This window comes from Daphnia pulex, chromosome 7 (genome assembly GCF_021134715.1).
Source record: "Daphnia pulex isolate KAP4 chromosome 7, ASM2113471v1".
Taxonomy (NCBI): Eukaryota; Metazoa; Arthropoda; class Branchiopoda; order Diplostraca; family Daphniidae; genus Daphnia; species Daphnia pulex.
Window position 1 is genome coordinate 10106491 of NC_060023.1, and position 25071 is coordinate 10131561.

A 25071-nucleotide genomic window follows, 5' to 3' on the forward strand; every position below is an offset into this window, starting at 1 on the left:
CTGGAGCGTGAAAATGGTGAGCTCGATCGCCGTTCTGATTGGAGCGTGTGGGTACCAACTCGTGCTAAATTCAACTGAATAAATGAATCGCTCGTCCAATGTTGTGAGTCGTGATCGTTTTCTTTGTGTCAGCCGTTGGTTGTTTCGTTTTCTCTCACCTGTCTCTCATTCTCATCGGTCATCCACGAACCCTTTTCTCCACACTCAAACAGGTGCAGCAACAACAACAACAATCTCTCGTATTCTTTCACTCACGTGTTTTTTTTTCTCTATCGAGTCCATATCATTCCAGCGGCTATCTATAAAAAGCCGTGTTTTCGTGAATGAAACAAGATTTATCTTCCTGCATGACCGCCATCTTCTTTTTGATTCACATCTGATTTCATTCTGTTCCAGTTCCGGGTTTAGAAATTCAGAACCATGAATCACCTGATGGACGAACGATCAGCTGGAAACCAAGTCACGACTTCTTTTTTTAGACTCAAACATCTTTTTTTTTGTGGAAATGATCAAGTCAAATTTTGTCCAACACGAAGAAGAAAAAACAACAATTCCTTTTCTTGTATTTCAGTGATAAATCCATAAATCAATTTTTGTTTTTTTCAATCTATAGTACAACATTCTATGTATATGGAACAAGGGGTTGGTATAGTGTAGTGAATCGGTAGTGAACTTCTTTTTCTTCTTCTTTCTCCAGACCACCCGAGTCCCGCGGTCCGATTGAAAACAATTCGGTATCGCTCGATCAACAACACAAAATGAAACAAAAACATTTTCGATTCGTTTCTGGATGTGAAATGAATCGACACCACACTCGGCATTAAGAAATTTAGAAGGGAGAAAAATAGAAAACGAGAGAGAGAAACATAATTTCGTCTGTATAGATGCAATTTGAAGGGAAAGATTGTTTTAAAGAGAGAGAAATAACATTTTTTCTTTCGTAATAGTTATAACAACTGGTCATCATCATCGGTTTGCCAGGAGCACTAGGTCACGTGACAGCATCTTATACCCTGTAGGTAATCGAAGAAAAAAGGAGGAGAAAGATAAGAAAGGAGAATGCACGATAGGTGGTGAGATTAGGAATCTGCAAAATGCCGTTAGAATCATATCCGGGGCCCCTAAGTTGTTATATCGTCACCAACCACCACCAGGGGAGGGAAAAATTGAGGGCCGTTTGGGGTTTAACGACACAGTTAAAGAAAGAAAGAGAAACCTAAAAATGAACTGATGATGATAGACAAGAAGAAACAACAAAACTTGGTTGTTCACTGGAGGGCGAAAAAGAGTAGGTCAAGATGGCTCGTTTGGAATTGGGGTTAATGAAGAAGAATCTTGACAGGGCTACACGATAATTGTCGTCGGTCGCTAATTGCGGAAAAACAAAAAGGAACGGGAGATGAACGTAACGAATGGATAATTTTTTCTCATCATCATCTCAGACCATGGTGCCTTCATTGGTGGGTGTGCTGGTGGAAGTGTGGTGTGGAGACGGGCCAATTGGCCGAGCCCAGGTACAGACGATGCCATCTTGGCAGGCGGTGATGAGGCAGTCCTCACGGAAGATGAGCGCCGTCAGCCGCTCGTGGGAGACTTTCTTACAAACGAGCGGCTCCAGCATGGGGATCTCGTCCAGTCGAGGGCAGGCTTGCGTGCCGATCAACCGGAGCGGATCAGCACAGCCCGTCACTAGCGACGGGTTCGCTGTGGTGGTGGTACCCGCAGAGGAGGAAGTGGACGAGACTGAAGAAACGGATTTCAAACCCAACGAATTGGCCGCGTTACCCGACCGATCCGAAGTGGAATTCCGGCCACTGCCAAGGCTGAAATTCTTTCGGTGGGATTTCGAGTCGGTTGCTGCTGCCTCCTGTTGCTGGCCCGACTTTCTATCGGAAAATGTCATATTCGCCAGCCGCTGAGTGAGAGATCCTGCGGCGTTGACAGGCGTGGCAGTCGCACTACTGGGTGCTGGAGAAACGGTCAAGTTGTTGACCGGGGTGATGGTGACAACGTTGTTGCTGCTGCTGCTACTACTCCGATCGCCGGAAATGGGCGTCTGGCCAGTGAATTTCAGACTAGAAGGTGGCGATCCTGGTCCTGAGACCATTGAAGCTCGGCTCCGGGAACCGTAAGGCTGTTTCAGGACGTCGTCCGTCAACTCCCAAAGACACAGCTGAGTGTCCATGGCTATAGATCCTAGACGGTAACAGGTGGCAATGTCGCTAGAGGATTTCGTTTCCGCCTCGCCGTCGATTCCGCCCGTCCCGTTCGACGTGACCGAAGTATCGACTCCTTCTTTCGACAACGACTTGGAAGACGAGGATTGAGATGAATACAGGGTCGTGAAAGGGTCGAACGCCACCACCGTGATCCAGGATCGATGGCCCTGTCCTCGGGCCACGATTCTCTTTTGTTGGAAAGACCAAACCGTCACCAAATCATCCTCGCCGCCGGCCACTACCAGCTGCCCGTCGGGTGACCAGCAGACGCAGAGCAAGCCGCCGAAAAAGGATGTTGCCAGTCCGATCAATTCCATGGCATCATAATTGAGAACGCGCAGACACCCATCCTGCGACACAACCGCCAAGTATTTCGAGCAAGGTGAGAAGGCAAAGTCGTTGATGGCGCCGTTTCCAATCACCCACCTAACAACCAAATATGGGGTTAGATGGGAGGAGTCTTTAACCTGATTTTATTAATGATTAAAAATGAAATGATGAATAATAACCTGTAAATGGGATTCCGAGTGCTTTTGGCTTTACAAGTCCAGACCGAAAAACCGGCCCCCTGCTTAAAAAGTTGATAGGTCGGAGGTGCTGGTCCACCACACGTCACATCTTCACTGTACAGATACATCTGTCCCGAAACATGAGAAACTAGGAACAAATTGGGGGAACCTGGCAGCCACTTGATACATGTTACTTTCGTCTTTTCAATTATTCTCTGAAGGAAAAAATAAATAATGTTATTGAAATTCCATAAATTTATAAAGAAAACAGAAAATCTCAAGAAACCTCTTCATTGTAAAGTTTTCCTATTTCTTTCCTTATTGGATCTACTAATTGGATTTGTCCGCCAGTGAAACCAACTAGAAGCATAACACTTTCACTGCTGATTGTTAATTTATTGATATCATGGCAAGTGGGGCTGGTTCCTTTGTAAATCCTTTTATCAACAGGCTTGGACAAGTCTGCTGGTTTCTTGGTTCCCTTGTAGGTGTAGAAGTAGAGTTCCCTTCCATAGTTGAAACATATGCGGTCACAAAAACCTGATGGATCAGATGGTAGAGACACAAAAGTAACCCTAACTGGAGGGTTTGAACCTTGACCGAGCGCAGCTCCTTGCTGGCTTTGGATGGCAGTGTAACCAGACAGCCGATTTGCCCTGGAGTATTCGGCTAATGTTATCAACTTATATACTCCCTCTCTGGTTGTGAAATGAGTTCGCACATCGTCCCGGCTGCTGTTTCCACTTACACTACCACTGTTCAGATCCGTTTGCCCAGCCATCGGTAAACAACAAACGATCCAAAAACACAAACAATAATAACCAAAACTTTGATTATTCAAACATGTCGGCTCCACCGTTTAAACAACGGTCTTCCATCGTGACGGCACCGATAATTTTACATTCGAAGGCTTTATTAAACAGTGAATCAGTCTATATATAAGCAGGATTGCTACCTGTCAACTTTTCCGGTAAATAAACTAATTTTCACTGGTGATGTAGAATTCCCTGATAGCAGACGCCCGCCATTTTGGTTGGTGATTTTTGGTTGCCATGTTGGCAATTTATATTTTCAACTTTAAAGGAATCATTTAATTTAATTTATAAAATAAAAAATATGAATAAAATAAATAAATATATTTAAATAAATATATTTTTGATACATTTTTGGCAGCACACTATTAAATTGTAATTAATCAACTGTGTTGTTCTTGCAACTTTGGACGTCTGCAATCAAAGTTTTCATTTTGACACGTGCATTTGAGTTTGAGTTTTGATTTCAGATAAATTAAATTCGAACGTTATTTTGTTCTTAAAATGGGACGTGGACGACGAGGAGGGCCTAAACGTGGCAATTACAAAAACCACGGTTCCCGTGGTAACAAATCGACTCGTGGTGGAGGTAACTTTAAAAACAAAAGGAAATTTAATCAAGATAGAGATGGAAAAAAAGATGACACTTCTGAAAGTAAAAGACAAAAGCTTCAACAAGAAAAAGAGGCTGTGCCTATTATCGAAGAAGAATCATCTAGCAGTGAATCAGAAGAAGAAGTCAAACCTTACACACAGCTGCTGTCGATGTTTAAATCCAGTAGTAGAGCACAGCAAGTTTTGACATCTGATGAAGAACAGTCAGATGAAGAGGAAGCTGAAGATATCAATGACCAATCTAATGAAGATGACATTGGCAGTGAAGAAGAAGATTCAGCTCAAGACGATGAGGAAGTAGGAGAAGAGGAAAGTGGTAGTTCAGTTGGTGTTGCTGAAGAAATTGACGAGGAAAATAGTATACATGAAGATCTTGAAGTTGAATCAGAGGAAGAAGAACATTCTGGTGATGAAGAAGAAGAAACATTATCTACGGATCCCTTCCACCTTCATTTCGACAGGGAAATAAATGAAAACCTTTTAGAAATCCTGACATCACCCAAGCCTTATGAGACTCAAGAACTGAAGTGGAAAGTTCTTGGAAGAATGGTGGTTCACCTGCCAACCAAACCTGAAAAAAACACAAGTCAACCAAAGCCTACATTACTAGGTGAAACAATAGAAAGTTATGTCATTCCTGGTAGTCTACCTGTATTGAAAACTGGAATCCCCTTGAGTGAATACGGTGTTAAATTGCAATTATGTTCCAACCTTGATACGAGGCCACTCTCGGACAACAAACAAACGGCTGAAGAACTGCTCTCCCCATTACAGCATGAGCTTTTCACTCTCGCAAATGAATACCGCGACGTTTATTATCCTGAAATGAACCATTTAAACAATGACGAGATTAGAACAGTTTACTGCCTTCACTCGTTGAATCATGTAATGAAATCGAGAGACAAAGTTCTTCTTCACAACGCCAAATTGAAAAAGGCCAAAGAAAATGGCGTTGCGACCGATGAAATAGAATATAGAGATCAAGGATTAGTCCGTCCTCGAGTTCTAATTATCGCTCCTCTCAGAAACTCTGCAGTGAAGTAAGTTCAATCACAGTTTTGATACATTTTCTTTGCTAATTTTTAACTATTTTTGTTTCAGGATCGTGGAGAAATTAGCTACATTGTTGCTTCCTGCAAAAGGACAAATTATCAATAAAGATCGTTTCTATAAAGAGTTTGGTGAGGAAAAAGATGACGAGGGCAAAGCAGAGACGAAAAAGAGCTACAAACCAGAAGATTTTGAGGCGGTATTTACAGGAAACACGGACGATTCTTTCAGGATAGGCATCTCTGTTGCCAAACGTACTCTCAAGGTAAACCACAACCAAACTCCATGGAATTACATTTATTTTGATCAAATGTTTTTTTCTGTGTAACCTGTATTAGCTTTACGCTGGGTTCTACAAAGCCGATATACTTATCGCATCTCCTCTGGGAGCACGCACGCTACTTGCCGAAGACTTTGACTTTCTCTGTAGCATCGAAGTGCTCGTGATTGATCAGACGGATGTTCTTTATATGCAGGTAACATTTCTTGTTAAATTGTATTGAGGTCAACCAACATCTTTTTTTCCTTGTTTATCAGAATTGGGATCACGTTCTGCATATTTTTCAACATTTGCACCTTCAACCACGAGAACAGCATGACACGGACTTGGGTATGATTTGAAATCGTTCTTTTATTATTGGTCTGCAGTTTTTCAACGCAATAAAATTGTGCGTGCAGGTCGTGTCCGTCTTTGGGCGCTAAACGGTTATTCTGCTCACTACAGGCAGAATTTAATTTTTAGCAGCGTAGCGCTTCCCGAAGCTGCGGCGCTCTTTTCCCGTCGTGGAACGAATTTTGCGGGCAAAGTACGCATAGAAAATGCAGTTACAGCATCATCGACAACTGTTTGCAGAGTACTTGTCCAGCTGCCTCAAGCATTTCACCGATTTCCTACGCCAACAGCGGCCCAGTCAGCCGACGATCGTTACCACTTTTTCACTAAAAAGATCCTGCCGCAGTATCGCGACCAGATAATGAGTAATACACTCATTTACATTCCTTCGTATTACGATTACGTAAGATTAAGGAATCATCTTCACAAGGAAGATTACAACTTTGGCCAAGTAAGCAAAAAAATGTTTCTCCTCTAACGGTGACGTCATTAATTTTCTTGCGTGTTTTCAGGCATGTGAATACACGCCAGACGGAAAGCTTGCGCAAGTCCGTAATCGTTTCTTTCTCGGCAAGAAGCGCTTGCTACTTTACACAGAACGATTACATTTCTACCGACGGCTCACAATGAAAGGGATTCATCACATCATTTTCTACCAATTACCAACTTATCCCAATTTCTACCCAGAGCTGTGCAACCTTCTTCAGGTAACCCTAATTCCATGTTATTATTAATTTAACCTTGTGCTTCATTTTTCTTCGCTTTCTCCTTTTTTTTATTTTGTGTAATCAGGACGCATTTCAAAATCCCAAGTACAGAGGAGATGGCAGTCAGACTTGTACAGTTCTATATTCAACCTTTGATGCTCCGAGACTTGCTGGAATAGTAGGAAGTCAACGAGCTGCTGAAATGTTGACGTCAGATCGACCTGTGCATCTATTTGTTAGCGGAGGAAGTTGATGAAATGCTCAAACTAATAATGTAACTGTTTTATCTGGTTGATAACAATAAAATGTCGAGATCATGACTAGCAATTGTAGCTCGCGCTATCAATATGCAGTGTACACATTTCCTTGCTTGTCTAGTGTCGAGAACAAACACACGGGGGTTTATCCAAACAACCTTATCAGAGTGACTGTTGAAAAAAAAAATTAACATGCAACAAATACGATATAAAAGTTTGTACATCCTGACTACCAACTGCCTCTAACCTTCGATTTAAATTTATGATATTAGATCAAGGCATCTCGTAAACTAGAATCGAGTTAGCAATTTGGAGCAACCACATATAGGTCACGTCGCTATTGAATTCCTATCCGTTACTCGTGCCAATGGTAGAGGTCAAAGTAAAGACAGTCGAAAAAATCTTAATTGACTACGAGTCACAAGACCACATTTTCGCAATCTTACCTTTTATTTCAGCAGCACTAAATTCCTGTAATTCCAGTTTAGTTAACATCCCGGAAAGTCTCCCAATTTAGCGGTACACCTTTAAATGAACAAGATATTATTAGTTTAAAACAATAGTTTAACAAGGGGTAACTACAAGTCGTAATTTGTTAGTAATTCTCTAAAATGTATTCCATAAATTATAGAAAACATAAAACAGCTTTGGAAGTAAATAAAATGGGCAGTCGGTGCAACAAACCGCAAATATCATCAAGTTAAAGCATCCCAACGAGAAAAGAGGACTAGACATCGTTTTTCGTTAGGCAAGAATTTGCTTTTGTCGTTCAACTAATAATTTGTTTTTACTAAGAAATTTAACCTACTAGCAAGAACAGATAACAGAAGTTCTTTGGAAAACTTTTGAATGGAATATAACGTGGAAGGGCAATTGATTTCGGAAGTGATTTGTTAGTTAGGAGCCTTGGACAAGTTGTTTAACTTCATCTGGAATATTTTCGACAAACCATTTGTGGTCATCAGATTTAGCAGCGGCCAGAACACCGCGTTTATTGGGGTGCATCTCTGTTGAAGCGTACGAGTAAGGAGTTCCGTGAATGTCAGTAAGTCGACCGCCCATCGCGGTCAGAATAGCCTCAGGAGCGCAGGTGTCCCACTTTTTGCAACCAGGTGAGGCGAACACGTAAGCGGTGGCATGGCCTTCCATCAACAGCATAACCTTTTATTCATTTGTGCAAAACAATCAACTTTTGGTTACGTATTTTTCTTTTTGGGATGAATGAGTATCAACATTACCTTGTATCCAGCTCCTCCAACTCTAAGAATTTCGTCCGGTTTTAAGGCCTCCAGGGCTTGTTGAACTACAGGTGTCATATGGGAGCGTGTTGTTACGACAAGTCGTTTACCCTCTGGGGGTGGAATTGGTTTGAATCCACCAACTCCAATTCCAGGGATACCCCACATCGTACGACCTAGTCCTGCTTTGTCATTCTTGTAATTGTAGTAGGGCTGGTGGATAACTCCTCCGACGGGACGATTTTTGTGGGCAATTCCAATCAACACTGTAACATGGTCCAGCATACCTAATTAAATAAAACATTAGTATTGTTCCAATGACTATTGATATCCATTAGTAGTTTTAATCACCAGCTGTATACTCTGCTGTTCCATCAAGAGGATCCACCCACACAACAAACTGAAAGAAAAATGTATGAAATATAACAACAACATTGAAATGATTCTGTGAATTCAATACTTACATCTTCTTCTGTAACATTCACAAGTTCTTCTGGGCATCGAAGATTCAAAACCTCTTTGTCAATATCATTGACTAGTTCTACATTGGTTTCTTGGGCAAGATCCTCTTCTCCAATAATACTCATCAACGGAAACTTCTTGTTCAAGTTTCCAATAATACACTGTTGTGCTCTGCGATCAGCTTCAGTTTGTGGGTCATTCACTCCCTGTCCCAAATGGCATTCATTAAATAAACGGACTGACATAAGTGTGGGGAACAAAGATTACCTTTTCAACAATACCAAGGTCCCCTTTGCTCATTACTTCACGGATGATGTTGCCTGTTAATTTAATGTACAAATACTAAACCATTTCACAACAACAGCAAAACAATCATTCAATCTTTACCTGCATGATTTGCAACAGCAACAGCATTAGCCATCAAACGCAAGAAAACGGGAGAAGTTGAAGCCATTATAACTGTCAAAATTATTTCCAACTGAGAACGAGTTGACGGTAACAAGGGCTTTTATGGACCCAGTATCTGATAACAGAGATTATAAGTTTAGAATCTAAAAAACAGGTTTAGTTTGGATCTCTCCTGCTTCTACAATATTTGCTCTATCAGCAATTTGACAAATTGGCTTAAATGCAAATTACAGCATTGACACATGTTTTTAATTCCGTTTCACGCTCAAATATTTATTCTTTTCGGTTTTTCCCGGGGTTTTTTTGTTTTCCCGATTAATAAAACAGGAAATTCCCAAACTATTCTACGACTTTTTTTTATATAAGATTATATCAGGTTGTTAACTACGTTAAAAATGATGATGACGTAATTGATATACCTATGATAATATTACATAATAATGAATGTTTTTAAGCGTGTCGGTCAAGTAGCATTGGTGTGTAGTAAAATTAAAACTTAAGTGGATCACTCAGCTTTGATTCATTCGCATGTTTTTCAACACACGAGCTACCTTTTCCGACATGGAAAGAATGTCGTAACAACGGCACTGATAGTTCAGGCCAAGTTGATTTACTGGTTGCTTAGTGTTGAATGTTCCTTAGTGTGTTCAACTACACAGATGGTTTTCCCCAAGTGTGACGTAAAAAAGCACGAGATAACCAATGATATATCTATGACACATAATGTATTTCCCCCTCACCACGATTTTAGTTTATACAATCTCGATCGTGACACTACAGCAAAATAGGATCCAAACGAAGAAATATAGCACAGAATCTTTACAAAGATTTTAAGTTAAGTTAGCCAGGAAGAAAAAGAACAGAAATAATTTTCGTCGCTTATTATTAAATTGGCTAGAAAAGGAAAATTTTGATCTATTGATGGAAATCTCATTTATATTCTATCCTTTAGGCGTGGTGTTCAGCTGAGTGATGTGCAGCTGGTTCAGGTTTGTGTTCTTCGGCATGGTGTTCTCCCGAATTATCAATGGATGCATGCTCTTCATGGGTTGCGACTTTGGCTACCGGAGCTTCGACTGATCGAGTTGGTCGAGCATTCTCCTCTTTCTCATCGGGTTTTTCAGTTTTCTCTTCGTGTTTTTCGGCGGAACGGCGGGCAGCATGATGAGGAGCCTTTTCTTCTTTGTTTTCGTGTTTCTCGGCAGAGTGTTCCTCAGCAGAGTGTGCTTCGGCCGAGTGTTCTTCGGCGGATCGTCGGGCTGCGTGATGCTCTGCCGCGTGGTGAGCTGGTTCTTCATGCGGAGCCTTTTCTTCGTGCTTCTCGGCAGAGTGTTCTTCGGCGGATCGTTTAGCGGCGTGATGTTCTGCAGCATGAGCTGATTCCTCATGATGTGGAGCCTTTCCTTCCTTCTCTTCGTGTTTCTCGGCAGAATGTTGTTCGGTTGATCGTCTAGCGGCGTGATGCTCTGCGTTGTGGTGAGCTGATTCTTCATGCGGAGCCTCTCCTTCCTTGTTTTCGTGCTTTTCGGCGGAATGTTCTACGATGGATCGTCGGGCAGCGTGATGCTCAGCGGCGTGACTGGCTGGTTCTTCGTGGTGGGGGGCATTGTGTGCGGCGGTTGCGTCGTGTTTCTCACCTGAATGGTCTTCGGCAGACCGTCTAGCAGCGTGATGCTCAGCAGCATGGGCTGGTTCTTCGTGGTGCGCAGGCTTGTCATCGTGCTTCTCTGACGAGTGACTTTCGTGTTCGTTTACTGGCGCCGAGGCGACCATCGCCGCCACAATCAACAACTATTTCGATTAAAAAATGAGGCTCAATAAATTGCTTATGACATATAATATTTAGTTACAATGTTGAGTTACTTACACAAAGGATGGTGATTTTCATCTTGCTGGTTGGTTGATGAGAGGTGAATTGCAGTCTCTTACCAGCTGAAGAAGCTGAATGTGTTTGAGACTGCAAAGAGTTAGATCCTGATTTTATATCCGAGTCGATCAATTCATTAAAATTCTGCCTGGTCATTCATCTGAATTAATTCGTCTCGTGAAATGATCTAGAAATTGGCGCGCCTGTGTTGAAAGTCAACTTCTTTTATTCGGCAATGCCACCTCAGTTTGGTCTGGAATTGAACAAGATATCGGCAGAACAAATCGAGAATTGAATGACGAACCACCCGTGACCGCGGGACCCTTTCACCTTGTCCATCAGAATCTCTCGGCCATGACTCAAGAAGCTTTTCGCATGGGCTAGTGTTGGCATCATCATGACAAATGAGGGAAAGCAATACACATTATGCCTTGAATGTAAATGAGAATACTCACCGGACGACTGCCCTTGCCTCCATTACGTTGTTTAACTGTTTATGTGAATCATGTTGATTGTTTTCCTCTAATACTCTGTTTTCCTCTTTTTCTCTGTCCTTGGCCGTTTAACTTGAATAGATGCCGATCTCGTAAGCCATATAGTTCTGAGCCTCCGATTGTCTGATTGACCGAGTGACCTGGTTATATTGACGAAAACATCAATAGAATTTTGAATCCCAGTAGAGAAATTCACGCGCTCTGCAAGGAATCGGAGTTGTTCGCCAGATGGAGGTAAGCAACTACTCCCCTAAAAATTTTAAAAATTAAAACACAAAACAATAAGAAAAATAGCACAAGGAAAATTTAAAGTTTACAAGGATGTAAATAATTTAAGCTATTCTAATGATAAGCATTTTAAAAAATACGTGGCAGCCGACATATCTTGGAAGTGTCATGCCCTCTAGCTAAAGTAGTAGCTAAACAGTAAACATTGGCTGAACTGCTAAACAGTAAACAGTAAACATTTTCTGTCAAACACATTTTCTTCCATAGACTTTGTTGTTTCTTGATGTGTAGCTTAATTTCACCAAGCTATTGTGACTTTGAACAACCTGAGAGCGAATCGTACTCCATAATATGTAAAACGTTGCAAGACGATGTCTGTGACTTTATTAAACATGCAAGAAAAAGAAAATTTAAACCCGACGTGTTTTTGTTAGCGTTTGATGACAATTTGGAATCTCGGCGTATTTCTCTTTCAGCTCATAAAGAAATTCTAGCAGCCGCTAGTCCCTATTTGGCGGAGCTCATTGGAACTTCCAATGATTGTGATATTTATTTATCATTTTCCGATTTCAAGTATTGTACAGATTAAGTTGTGTAACACCAAATTCACCTTAATCTAATATTCCAATCATGTTTATATTTCCTATAGGCAAAGTGAATTAGAACTGCTACTAGATTATATCTACACTGGTGAAATCCATGCATCAAGAGGCTTAATGGAAGAATTCGAACTCTGCTTAAAGGAGTTGGGCATTCTAGGTACCCATTCCTTGGTGTGTACGGAGGAAATTGCTCCTGTGAAACAAACCGAAATGCCTCCAATCCAGTCAGCTAGCTCTATCCAAGACCCAACACAAAGTAACACCTCCGCCCAAGAAACTGAATGTGAGAGTAACATTCCACTGGTGGAAAGCACACAAAACATCACTTGTGGTTCATCCGATTCTGAAAGTGATGTCCAAGAAGAAGAGTCTGAGAAGTTATCCACCGATGGTAAATTTACTAAACATCTGCATCAAAATAGCCTATATATAAAGCATAACAAAACTTAAACCTAATTTCAAGTTAGTCATTCTTTAGATCGCCCGTACGTGTGTCCTGTCTGTCAGAAATCTTTTCGGCACCTCAACGTCCTTAGAACCCATTCTCGCGTACACACAGGTAAACATTTCTCTTCAAAAAATCCTATAGTGCAATACAAATTTCGACAAATTCCAATAGGTGAGAAACCCTTCACCTGCGGTACATGCAATCGATCGTTTTCACACAAATCAACTCTGAGTGAGCATATGAATCTACATTCGGATGATCGTCCCTACGAGTGTAGTAAATGTCAGCGCCGCTTTAAGCAAAGAAAAGGTTTAAGAGCACACCGTTGCGAGTGAGTATCGTTAACCTTCCCTTATAATAATCAACAGAGTTTTCATATTTATTATTGGTTTTTTAACAAAGAAATCTCCAGGAAGAAGTGTTTCAGTGCGAAGTCTGCGGACGTCATTTCATTAATCGAAAGGCGCTAGCTCTACATCGCATCCACCACGAAGCGGGAAATAAAAATAAACCACCGCAGGAAAAATCCTTCTTGTGTGACGTCTGCGCTCGGGGCTTCAGTAACAAGTAATTCAGCTCAACATTTACAAGGTTTGTCTCCTTTCGATATTGAATGTTTGCATTTTAGGTATTTACTGAAAGCTCATCAAATGACTCACAATGAAGAAAAGCGTTACGAATGTGACGTTTGTCAAAAAAAATTCGCCCTGAAAAAGACCCTGCAAGTTCACGAGACGTCGCACAAAACTGACAAAGGCCCGTACAAGTGTTCCTATTGCCCCAAAAGCTTTCGCTACGTCGCAAACTTGAACACGCACGAACTCATTCATTCAGGTATAAATAAAATAATATCATCTTTTGATTCATGTTAATCTTCTTTTGGCTTCGAAACAGGGAAAAAGCCGTTCGATTGCACCGTGTGCGGCTGTGCCTTTAGGCAGAAATGGTCGCTCAAAGAGCACATGCTTACGCACGATAAACCGGAAGAAAATCCCTTTACATGCGAAATATGTAACAAATCATTTCAGGTGAGTCGATTTTAAAAATCTGTGTTAACTACAACAGCTATTAACTTTGATTTGAATATCTTTAACAACAGACAAGGAGGCCATTTATTGCCCATCGTTATTCACACAACAAGCAAACGAAGCGCTGTCTCGTCTGTAAGAAGCGATTCTACAATGCCGAGCGACTGGCCCAGCACATGAAAGATCACGAAACCGTTGACGATGATCTACCCGAAGAAATTGGCAATTCTGTCACGGCGCACATGAACGAGGCCGGCGAACTGATAATCACCCAACACGACGTCGACGACAACAACGAAAGGGCCCTGATTTTCACACCTTCACTTCTGCACATGATCCAGTCGGCGGATGAAACGGCCGACCCAATGACGGGCCACGAGGGACAAGATGAAGCAAACCGATGGTCACTAGAAGTGGTCATCGATTCTTGAAATATCAAATCGCAGCCAAACTCTTTTTTTGAACTACTGTACTTGATTGGTTTAAACGTTTGAATTGTTTATCTCTGCACTTTTCTGTTCATCGACCATATTAAGAATCTAGGGCAATAAAATGTCTAAACTATCTCATTTCATTCCTTCTAGTTTACTGGGTAAAGTCATTATTATGTAGGATTAGTTTGGTATCAGGGCCGGATCATTACCTTATTACCTTGCCAGCCAAAACAAACAAAAGGAAAACTCAAAATGTAGAGCATCCATATGAATATATTTCTGAACAGCAGAGCCAATCCCCTTTTTTTTTTTGTTTTGTTTTTTAAGCGTGTCATCTTTATGCCATTGAAAATCGAGAGCTCAAATTTGAAATGCAAAATCATCAGTCGAGTGGTTTTACCCCTCTGCTGGGTATTTCTCGTCTTGTTGTTTTTTCAGATATGGGAAAACACAGACGGAATGGAAAACTGATAAGGCAGTTGCAGTCAGTTGACAAAGCACTCGAGTCTGAATAGTCCGTCGGTTCCCATATGACAAATAAAAAGTGTATGCAAATCCATCCATGTTGTTCCCCCCCTACCGACTCCAACCTCCTAATGGTGGGCACAAATTCCACAGTTCGCTGCCGGAATGAAAACAATTCAAAGTGGTTTCTAAACTTACTTGCCACACTTCCGCAGACATGCAAAATTTCTATATAAGATATTATCCGTACATTTACTATTGAAAATAATTTTATAAAAAAATTCCGGAATCCGGAAGGTGGAGCACTTTCCGGAGTTGCTCAGATCAAAGGCCCTACGGTGTATTGTTCACGAATCAAGGGGAGGATGAAGCCTAAAATTTTCAAAAAATTCAAAATGTCTCTGAGTGATTGAGCTCAAGTTTGTTTGACGCCTTATAATATTCAAATGATTCTTTTGGCGCCAATCTAATAAATTCAAGTTCTCCATTTGTATCATCATTTAACGTTTGATCCTTTTAGGTGGATAACTTTTCCGTTGAGATGAATTACATATCCTTCCTTCTTTGATATTGAGGCTAGGCACGAATGGAAAACGAATAACAGAGTGGGGCGAGGTTTGTAATCGGGTAACACCCTGCAACGGGGGGGGGGGGGGCCCCTACTACTTCAACTGGACTGCTCTGCCGTCCCCATGTTGTTCCGCCGAATGCAACCCCTGGGGTTTGCCCAGTTTGTTTGAGCTCGGCGTACTACACATATATATAACGGACATCATCAAGGGGGCTGCTGGCTGGCGAGCAGCTACTTCATTATTGATAGAAAGTCGCACGGAGGACGTAATGAAAAGCTCATGGCCCATCAGTAGCAACAAGGCCGACCGTCCAACAGAACCCAACAGACAGCCTGTCTGCCGTACGCACATGCAACCCAATGAGAGAGACTAGCGCCCGGCACACAGTTCACGCTGGCATACATAAAATGAACACACACGGCGGACACATGAATTTCCCTTAGACTCTGACCGCTACCGCCTCTCTCCACTATGGTTTTTCTATGGCAACCATAATATGTACATAGCTACCATGTTGTTTATCAACAACACCTGCTGTCACGGTGTCACACAGCTAGTTGTTCCACGTATACACCGCCGGAGAAGATCGATAATTATTGCCAGGGAGATATTAGCCATTCAACTTGTATGACGGGCAAAGAACAAAAAGTCAAAGTAGCTGATGGGAAAAACACACACACAGATCAAAAGGATATAGTTGGCTCTTTTAAAAAGAGAAAGAAAGAAATGATGATGATGAATAGAGATGATAAGAAAGCTATTTGGCCCCCCTAGTAGGTTTTTCTTGCCTCTTTGTTGACACTGCGCTTTGAAGCAATGTTGTTGTCTCGGGGAGTGGCAGAGGATAAAGAACCGAAAACAACAGGGGAAACAACAGTGGTTAATACTACTCTTTGATATCCGATGGATTATTTCGGGTTTAATTTCAATTCAACTCTTTTTTTAGTTGATTCCGACGTAGTCCCCCCTTCTCCTTGTAAATCCCCCCAACACCAAAGTTGGGTGTCTAACATGGTGGAATGCAAAGTGTGGCTTTTTGGCCAGAGTCCCTTTTTGTATAAGGACCCAATGCGGAGGGGGGTGGTGGTGACTGGCTCTGAGAAACTTCAAAGCGATTTTCAAAAAGTTTCTCTCGGGAAATGTATCATTTTCTGTTTGGTGTGTGTGGGGGGGGGGGGGATCTTCTCCCGCCGACGCTGTTCGCACTTATTGGAGGGAGGGAAACGGGAGAAATCGCGTCACATTCCGGCGCAGCTCTCCAGTGTCCAACTTTGGCTACATCTCTTTGAGGATAGAGAAGATATACTTGCTGAATCTTGTTTCCTACTACTTGTGTGTGTACTTACAGTACTAGTAGATTCATTCGAGTTTGATTTTGTTATTATTATTTTGATGGCCGACCGAGTGGTAGGATTTGATTCTCCGGGTTTTGATGCGTCGAGGTTTATCGATCCTCTGGCCGGCGACCGACGCCTGATATGTATGTGTCTCCTTCTCTCTTTTGTTTGACCAGCGCCTTTTGATTCTCCCTCCTTACGGACGTGCTTGACGCGTGTCATCGAGCTGTGAATCTCTCTGACGTCACAACCCTACAAACTCAAAATTCGTCCCGTTCAACCCATAATTTAAGGAACTTGACTAAACCAGAGTGTCATTTTTTAATTGGCGCTTGGCTGAATTTCATACCCTCCCTAGTCGAAACTTAAAACGAGAAAACTCTTTGACATACGACCAAAAGAGCCTAGATGAGTGAAAACGGGACACATTAGACAGTAAAACTCACGCGTCCGAGTAGTTGGTCGTGAATATTCGTTCAAAGATGAGCCGGAGTCGAAGAAAAAAGGAGGTCCTGGGTTGTGGGAAATTGTCGTCAGAGACCGGATGACTTTTAAACGGGAAGGCCATCAAACGGAGAATAGAATATTGTACAGTGTACACATACATGTCCTCTGTTGGAGAGATATTATGCGGAAAAGAATACACACAGGGAGCGGGAGAGACGCAGACAATTGGACATGAGACGAGGAGAACTTTCCTTTGGGGCCCGCATATATCCCCACAGTTCGCTAGCTAGCTGCTTGCTGCTGCTGCTGAGGTGGGCGTTGTAATTAAAAACTTGAAGAGCCCCAATGTATACACAGAGAGGAGAGAGAGGGCGCTCACATTAAAAGCTCGGGCCTGTGTACATACGTGCGGGACTGTTTCAAACAGAATTGAAAGGAGAGCGCGGGCGAACGAAGGGGGTTGGAAAAAATAAAGAGCCGAGGGGGGGGCCAGGGTCCTCCTCTTTCCCAGCCCCTCTTGGTGGCAATGAAATTTCACCTTCTCATCTTGCAGCTTCATTAAGGAACGTTATCGGGCCAGACAGCGGGGCATTAGCGTCACGTTGGGACGCCCCAACTTATACGCCGAGCGGCTCCTACTACTACTCCTACTACTACGCCAAACTCTTTTTTCTCTCTCTCTTCTTGCTTTTCCAATCTTTTCATCATTTCCCTTCCAGCCTCCCGCCGCCCTCCCCCTCTTTTTAATCACAAAATTAATTACTCTTTCCCGCTCCTCGTCTCAACGAAAAAATGGGGGGAAAATGAAAAAATGAGAGAAAAAAAAACGATGATGATGATGTTAGACATTTTCAAATGACGCCCAGCGCTAATCTTTTACAGGTTCTCTTTATCCCATCTTTTTTTTTAAGAAAAATGAGCTCACAGTTATTTTAGCTCGCCTATTGTGCAGCACGCAAAATTAGATATGAGCAGGTAATATTCAACTTGATAACAACCAAATTGAATTTTCTCCGCTTTAGATGGAAAAAACGAATTGCAAACTCATCAGCGGGGGGCAACATTTTTTAAAAATTCTTATCGTCGGGAGTTTGGTAACAAATTAGCTCGTGAATTTGACATAACGACGGGACACAGAGCACAGTCGTCGTCTAGATGCTTTGGGTGAAATGGGAAACGCCTCGGTCGACCGTGGATATCGTTTAGAATTGCAAAACAAAAACCCCTAACGACCCGTCCGATTCCGACACCATGTCAAACTTGCTGAGCTACAACATCCGCACACGATTTCTAAACCCGCTCACACATGGACCTCATCTGCATACGGCCGAGATGGATTTCCATTGCTCGTAATGAACGTGTGTTGCGGCCCAACCGCCAGTAAAAAGGGGTAGCCAAACCCAGGGAAAATAACAAGTCAACTCTCCCAGTCTAGTTTGATGGGTGCGCACCTTTCGTCGGCAGACGGCCCAATCAACCCCGTCGAAAGAAAAGTTTTCTCCCGCTGCTGCTGGAAATCAAATATAACATCTTTTTCTTTTGTTACGCACACACACATTTGGGTGTGTAGAGCGTCGTCCCACCCACCTGCTCGAGTTTGATATATCTCGGTCTGTTTGGGGGCCTGGGCGCTGCTGAGGATTTTTCCTTTCTTTCAAGAGGAGGAAAAGTGGGCGCGGCGTCGGGAGAGGGAGGTCGTCCGCAAGCTCCTAGCCGGTGTCCACAAACCCTTCCTCCTCCTCCTCCACCCGACCCACCCCTTTTTTTTGGTGGGGTATTTTTCTCTAAAGCTCCCTCCTGGACTAGCCTGGCCTCTCTCTCTCTCATTCGCTCCTCTCCTTGGTAGAGCAGCCACCACCCCGGCCACCCACCCCGAACCCGACCTCAGGCCTCAAGAAGTGAACGCGGGCCAGCGGGATAAGGACTTGGGGCTTCTTATACACGCCAGTCCACTGTCACACACTGACAGCAGCAGTTGCCCATTGTTACTCGCGCACCACCCACCACCGGCAATCAAATTTTTCGCCCGCGTTCAAAGTGCAACCCAAAAATTTCAGTGACCAAAATTCATTTCCATTTTTACATATTCAGTGAACCCCAAAAATAAAAATTCAGGTGAATTCAATCAAACCGGAAGTGATTGGCAATTCAACAACCACACTCGAGTGATGAAGTGAAAACGTCCAATCCAATCAAAATTTAAAAAATCGGCAAGTCTAAAAAGAGGTGCAAATTTCATTTGTGGACTGGGGGAAAATCGGAATAATATAAGCGCATCCGGCGAAAAATTCCGGATTTTCTTCCAAAACTCGATCGAGTTATTATTGCGTCAATTGCATCAACTGTCCGGGACAAATTAAATTTTATCTCCGATTTGGGGAGGATGACGTCGTTGGCTGCTGGCGTCAGTGGTGCTAATCGGCCAGCGTCTTCGAGTTCGGCCGGCTGCGGATCTTCCTCGTCAGCCGTTCCGCCGTCGCAGCAGGGGATGAGTTTGCCCGGAATCGGCGGTGAGTTGGTGCGCACCGGAAGCCCCTGCGTTCTGTGCTCATCACTTCCGACACATTGGCGCTCCAACAAGACGCTTCCGGCGGCCTTTCGCGTCGTCTGCCTGGGCAGCATCGACGACGGAACGCTCGTCACAGTCCGGGCCGGCAACGACGAGAACTGGAGCGCCGAGCTCCGCAACGGGACGGCCGTCATGAAAAATCATGTGGCCAAATTCAACGACCTCCGCTTCATCGGCAGATCCGGAAGAGGTAATAAAAATGAATTAAACGCAAATCGTTTTAAATGATTGCGGATGTTGAAATGTTTCCATTTCATTCGGGCAGGAAAAAGTTTCACGCTGACCATCACCGTCAATTCGTCACCACCTCAAGTGGCCACCTACACCAAGGCCATCAAAGTCACCGTCGACGGACCGCGGGAGCCCCGGAGTAAAACACGTAAGAAAGAATTCGGTTGACACTCCATCACGAATTATCTTTAATGGCATTCAACATCTCCCGAGTCCCCGATCAAACTCGGCAGAAACTTGTGAGGATTTTTTGAGGATACATTGCTCATTTGAAAGAAAGGAGCCCCAGAAGTATCAGATGGCCGGAATAGAAATAACAAATAAGAAGAAGGAGGATTAAGTCGGCGGGACTTTAAGGACACAAGGCGGGGAGGAGGGCGCGTGGGAGTTGGGTGGAAGGTGAGGCAATAGGGAGTGGTCTAATGCGCTTAGCAATCCGTTTCTATCAGTCCTCCCCTTGTCTCCCTGGACTCTGGAAAACTTTGTGTTTTACCATGGTCCCATCGGTTGAGCTGTTGGAACAAGCCCCAAATAAGAGAGAGAGGGAAGTCTTACGCAGTTGAATAGATTTGCCCATGTGCTGTGTAGTAGCTCGTGCCCGAGAACCTCCCTGGGAAACAGTTCCATGGCTCCATGGCTCCAGGAGGATCTTTGCCCCCTTAGGGCCGTTGTTGCCCGATCAAAAACATATATTTCCTATACGCCATAGTCCGTGTTGTTCTGTCTCTCTTCTTGATTTTCTAAGGTTTCATAAACGTGAGTATTGGTTACCAATCCCTCACCTTATTCACCACACTAATACTATTGTTGTTGTTGTTGTTTCCCCCGAAGCCCGTGAAAATTATTTTGCTTGACGCCCGTACCGATATTGGGTTGCACGCCCGGGATTTCGGGATATAGGCTACCCTGGACACAGAAATAAAGGAACATTATGATCCGACTGACACGAACTCTGACGAGGAGGTGCTGGTGTGTCGGCAGATCCCTCATTGGTCAAAAAATTGTCGGGTTGGACTTTGCTTCAAGTGATTAAAAATGATTTCGAATTTGATTGTTGACCCACAGATAAAGTTGTGAGGTACAAAAACATGCCTGATCTGCAGTCGTTCGACAAATGAGTTATTTAATGAACCCTTACTGAGAAAAAACAAAAACAGTAAGATGAAACAGATTCAGCCAACTGCATGGCCCAGGAATACTCCGTATACGATTGAAAATCAACGCCACCAAATTGTCCCAAACCCCAAAGGATGAATAAAGAGATGAATTTGTCCTACCTTTAATCCTGGGAAGTACAGCCAGGCATCCACGGTTGCTCCATCCATCCGCTGAAGAGTTGAATTACACCACCAGACGGGATAGGGTAAAAGAGTGTCCTCGTGAATACACCCACATTCACATGGGCGTACACGAGGACATTTGAAGAAAGGGGAAAAAGAGACCACGTTTGGCAAGTTGCTCCAATCAAGAGGGATGCTGTTTATCTAAATCAAAAATCAAAAAATGGGTTACGAAAACTATTGACAGAAACAAAGAATAAAGTTGAAATTGAGACACTGGGTAAAATATATTTTTTAATAAATGCCTAAATGGGAGAATTTAAGGTTTCCATGTAATAGTGCACTGCAGTTATGCAAGTCATGCATCACAATAATATCTAGCAGGTCACAGGTTTCAGGTAAAAGTAACGAAAATCATTACCAAGTGTTGAAACTGAGACTGCTGTTGATGATGACAGGTTCAGCACAAGCAAAACTTGGATATCTTGAGGTTATTATGGCTGGCTCTGGTCTCAACTCTACACATAAAGTAAAAGGTTACGCAGTGCAAATAACAAACTGCCATGCTTCGACAGGGGGCTTGCATAATAAATGCTAGTCAGGAACTAACATTTCACACATTTGGAACTGGTTCAACCTCTTCTATCTAAGCTTCATCAATCATTCTATTTGTATTCTTAGTTTTATATTTACCTGCTAAACAGCATGGAGTGTGTCTATTGAGCGATTCTCTAAAGAAACGCGACCAGAGTTGGCACGACGACGACCACGTTTATATGTCATTTTATTCGTTGTACTTTTTTTCGTGCAGCCACATGTACGTTTCCAAAAAAGTGATGGTTTCATTTTCTTTATAATCTTAAACTTTCGTGTCTTCTTTTTCGAAAGTTGAAACAAAAGAAAGCAGACGACACAAATATTCTAATTAGTCATGCTTATTTTAAAATATCGATCGAAATGATTCAAATCGAGTCGATCGAAATGATTTTAAAAAATCGATCCCCCTAAATCCAATCAAGTCGTGTGGCTGGCAATTGCAATTATTGATAAAAGGAAAACGATTTTGATTATGCATTTCTTTGACTGTTTTGTGTGTCCCTAGATTGGCGTGAATATTGTCAGTTGATTGATGAAGCGAATCCGTCTAGTCTTGTAACACGTACTGAAGTAGAATATTGGCATTGTATATACCTAGCAGGTCATTCGCCGTTTATTCCGCTTAGCCTGGCCTCCCGTTTCATCGGCAACACCTTCGACACTCTCAATTTAAAAATCAGCCAACCCGCAGGTTGCAGAGGTAACAAACAAGACCACACACCTTTGCATCTAATTAAGCAGTCTGTGTAATTAAATGAAATTTGGTTCGAAAGGTTTCGGTCCACCGATCGACTTCAATTTGAGCAGTTCGGCTTGGGGGGCCTATCGCGCCCTGGGACAGACAAATCTTCCAATGAACTGGGGTTCTTTGACCGGCGTCAATGTCAATCCGCTTCTTCATCCGTCTGTCTGGGATTCGCTCAATCCGCACCGCTCCATCAATGGCCCAGGTAAGAGCGCCAAATTCAAATAGATATTTCTATTATTTTCTAATTGATTGGCTTTGGCAGGTCATGGCGAATCGAGTGTGGGAGGGACGAACGGTTTGCGAGTCAACGAAATGAATCGACGTGTTCCCCTGGAATCTAAAACCAGCGACGTCGTCGAGGTCCAGCGCAACGGTACGGACAATCCGGCGACGTCGTCCACAACCTCGGCGTCTGCAGTGGCGTCGACGCTTCCGTCTTCATCTCTCATGTCCAATCTACCGCACCACAACGCTCAATTCCTGCTGGCCAACCCTTGGTTGCACACGTCGCTGCTCTACTCGCAGCTCTACAGCCAACGCGTCCACCACCACCATCCGCCACCTCCGCAGCCGCAACCGGCCAACAATTTGAGCGTCGAACCAGAGTCCGGATCGGATAATCAGGCCGATCAGCCGGATCATGTCGTGTCGCTGCCCTGTAAGTTTAGTGCCCACCACCACCAGCGCTCGCCAGCGCCGGCCACTCCCAAGAGCAACGTTTCATCGCCCGCCTCTTCGACGACGACGAAAGACAACACGCGGGAAAAGGCGGAGGTCGATAACAAACGCTCAGAAGTCTGGCGGCCCTATTGATTCATCAAATCAAATAACCTCCCCACCAAATAAAAGTCAATCAAGTTGGTGGCCATTCGTGTAACAAATAGAAAAGATTTGAAAAAAACAAAAAAATAATTAATTAATTAGGCACATTTGACTGAATGATGATGATGCCCCCCCCGTTGGTTAATGTTAACATTGATATAATAATGACTCGTCATTTGTATTTTCTCCATTATAATATTATTATTAATTCCACACATGTAGTTTTGTTTTCTACATAATAGCCACATCTCTCTCTCTCTCTCTCTGAACTGCTTCCTATTTAAGATCATAGACGACAATTTTAAACTATATATTTGATCCCCGTGTTTTTTGTTTTTTTTTGGACGATGTTGCAGATTTATTTATGTCAATCCCCGTGCTCACCTTTCTTGTCATTAATCCCAGACGCGAAAAACATACACACACACACATGGAACAAAAAATTAATAAGCGAATTGACTTTTCATTTTTGGTTCGGTGATATGGCTGAGGCGAAACAGATTATATTATTTCCCATACACAAGTGTTGAACAAATTAAAGTTCACAGGACATTTTCTCATTTGCAGTTGGTCAGCAGTCGGGTGATTATCTAATTAAAGCGTGATTTTGCGGTAAAGCGGAAAGTGGTAAAGAAAACGATCCATCAGCAGTCACTGGTATATAACATGAGAACTGGGATCTAATAAACCATACATAGCACTTGTGTGGTTATGCCGAATTAAAGCGCATCTCCGAGAGTTGGAATGACCATCTAGACATAAAAGCATAGATCCGACACAGTACGTTTTGTCTTTTTACCTTGTGAGAAGAAGAATAAGAAGATGACGATTTGATTTTCTGACATTTATATTACGTGACGCGCCGGAAGCACGAAAAGTTTATTTTTTTTTTGTTCTGAATTATTCAATTGGTTGACAAAAAGGTTTCGGCTTTCACGCTACTCTATATAGGTACCAACGGACTGGAAAATCTAAGACGAAATGCGATATAGTTTTACCTTTTTGATTCACGTCATGTTGAGGATTCTTTCCGTATACATACTTGTGTGTATACTACCTTAAACCAATCCAATTAATGTAGAAATATTTTCGGTTTTAGGTTTTGTATGTGCTGTGTGCGAGTTATTTGGTTGATGACGGCCAATCCGGTTTCGCGGTATTGCTATAGCTTCCGCACCAAGACCAAAAACGTGTACACCTGGTCAAATAAAATACTAAAAAAAAAAAAAATCACAAAATCACAGTTATGTAATACGAATAACTAATAGTCGTAATTAAATTTCCGTTAATTGTGTGGTAATAATATCATTAAGGAGGGAATAATTGTTTAGTGTTGATAAACCTTTATAAGGTTGTTGGCTATCAACAAATTTGCCTATTGGGTTCGAAATTTGTTAAACACGACACAGCAGCCTAATGATGAGAGGCTGTTGTCCGTCGTGTAACAGATCGCCGGGCTCACCTTTCACGGCCTAATTGCCTCAAAACACGGAAGAGCTGCTAAGGTGCAGCTACCAACACTGAAAGGTTCCAATTACCTGTTGTGGCTTCGATGAACTGATGGCTAAAGTGAAAACCGATCTTATGTAATATTCACAGGCTCGTTTATAATATGCGCGCATCAAAGCAATTTCGCTACAACTTGTGTCAGCGTTGAATCTAATCTATTAACAGTTAAGTGTTGATGGAATTGTTCTATTCGCCAGCCATTATCTCTCTAGCTGTCCGCTCATTAACCGGAATTTCTTCCGGAGTCGCGGGCATCGAACGTTCTATTCTTTGAAGAGGTGCGGATGAGACAAAAATGTCGTCGTGTCGTGACGATGACCAAGTTAACTAACGGACGGGGCTATAAGAAAACAAGGGAGACAAACGAGCACGATCGTTACACGACATGCACTCGAGAGGTTCCTTAGGGCTAACGAAGTTAATTGTCGACTGACAAAGACTGCTGTGAAACGTTGCTTACGACTATACCCCTGTACACACAATAAGATTCCCAATCATCTTTA

At 42.8% G+C, this 25071-nt stretch overlaps 6 protein-coding genes and 2 long non-coding RNA genes across 11 annotated transcripts; 4 read left to right on the plus strand and 4 right to left on the minus strand.

The window, feature by feature from the left end:
• Positions 1–81: 81 nt before the first annotated feature.
• Positions 82–601, plus strand: LOC124198673. Its single transcript, XR_006876661.1, has 2 exons — positions 82–212; positions 397–601. It is a non-coding gene; the product is annotated as an uncharacterized LOC124198673 (long non-coding RNA).
• Positions 547–3822, minus strand: LOC124198656 (WD repeat-containing protein 20-like). Its single transcript, XM_046594606.1, has 3 exons — positions 3015–3822; positions 2729–2943; positions 547–2645 (listed from the first exon to the last, which is right to left on the minus strand). Exons 1-3 carry the CDS (start codon positions 3507–3509, stop codon positions 1439–1441), a joined length of 1917 nt encoding a protein of 638 aa, XP_046450562.1. The 5' UTR covers positions 3510–3822; the 3' UTR covers positions 547–1438.
• A 47-nt stretch (positions 3823–3869) lies between these two features.
• Positions 3870–6845, plus strand: LOC124198655 (U3 small nucleolar RNA-associated protein 25 homolog). The gene is made up of 7 exons (XM_046594605.1): positions 3870–5195; positions 5257–5470; positions 5544–5681; positions 5743–5815; positions 5884–6269; positions 6331–6525; positions 6611–6845. The coding sequence occupies exons 1-7, from the start codon at positions 4045–4047 to the stop codon at positions 6776–6778; spliced, it is 2325 nt and encodes a 774-aa protein (XP_046450561.1). The 5' UTR covers positions 3870–4044; the 3' UTR covers positions 6779–6845.
• A 528-nt stretch (positions 6846–7373) lies between these two features.
• On the minus strand, positions 7374–9129 carry LOC124198664 (3'(2'),5'-bisphosphate nucleotidase 1-like). Its single transcript, XM_046594623.1, has 6 exons — positions 8870–9129; positions 8750–8802; positions 8485–8688; positions 8372–8420; positions 8021–8307; positions 7374–7943 (listed from the first exon to the last, which is right to left on the minus strand). The coding sequence occupies exons 1-6, from the start codon at positions 8934–8936 to the stop codon at positions 7680–7682; spliced, it is 924 nt and encodes a 307-aa protein (XP_046450579.1). The 5' UTR covers positions 8937–9129; the 3' UTR covers positions 7374–7679.
• A 469-nt stretch (positions 9130–9598) lies between these two features.
• On the minus strand, positions 9599–11005 carry LOC124198661 (histidine-rich protein PFHRP-II-like). 3 transcript variants are annotated; one of them, XM_046594617.1, is made up of 3 exons: positions 10758–10928; positions 10464–10681; positions 9599–10361 (listed from the first exon to the last, which is right to left on the minus strand). In XM_046594617.1, exons 1-3 carry the CDS (start codon positions 10911–10913, stop codon positions 9839–9841), a joined length of 897 nt encoding a protein of 298 aa, XP_046450573.1. In that variant the 5' UTR covers positions 10914–10928; the 3' UTR covers positions 9599–9838. The 3 variants fall into 3 exon arrangements, with proteins under 3 accessions (XP_046450573.1, XP_046450572.1, XP_046450571.1); XM_046594616.1 differs by having other exon boundaries at positions 9599–9944; positions 9984–10681; XM_046594615.1 differs by having other exon boundaries at positions 9599–10681; positions 10758–11005.
• Positions 11006–11552: 547 nt separating this feature from the next.
• Positions 11553–14121, plus strand: LOC124198658 (zinc finger protein 93-like). The gene is made up of 8 exons (XM_046594607.1): positions 11553–12052; positions 12129–12472; positions 12560–12640; positions 12701–12860; positions 12932–13096; positions 13158–13363; positions 13424–13557; positions 13629–14121. Exons 1-8 carry the CDS (start codon positions 11763–11765, stop codon positions 13986–13988), a joined length of 1740 nt encoding a protein of 579 aa, XP_046450563.1. The 5' UTR covers positions 11553–11762; the 3' UTR covers positions 13989–14121.
• Positions 14122–18659: 4538 nt separating this feature from the next.
• On the plus strand, positions 18660–23524 carry LOC124198660 (runt-related transcription factor 2-like). Of its 2 annotated transcripts, none has more exons than XM_046594613.1 (5): positions 18660–19571; positions 19647–19760; positions 22088–22189; positions 22263–22439; positions 22500–23524. In XM_046594613.1, exons 1-5 carry the CDS (start codon positions 19196–19198, stop codon positions 23048–23050), a joined length of 1320 nt encoding a protein of 439 aa, XP_046450569.1. In that variant the 5' UTR covers positions 18660–19195; the 3' UTR covers positions 23051–23524. The 2 variants fall into 2 exon arrangements, with proteins under 2 accessions (XP_046450569.1, XP_046450570.1); XM_046594614.1 differs by having other exon boundaries at positions 22091–22189.
• LOC124198672 lies at positions 20946–21785 on the minus strand. Its single transcript, XR_006876660.1, has 3 exons — positions 21586–21785; positions 21314–21410; positions 20946–21096 (listed from the first exon to the last, which is right to left on the minus strand). It is a non-coding gene; the product is annotated as an uncharacterized LOC124198672 (long non-coding RNA).
• Positions 23525–25071: the final 1547 nt, after the last annotated feature.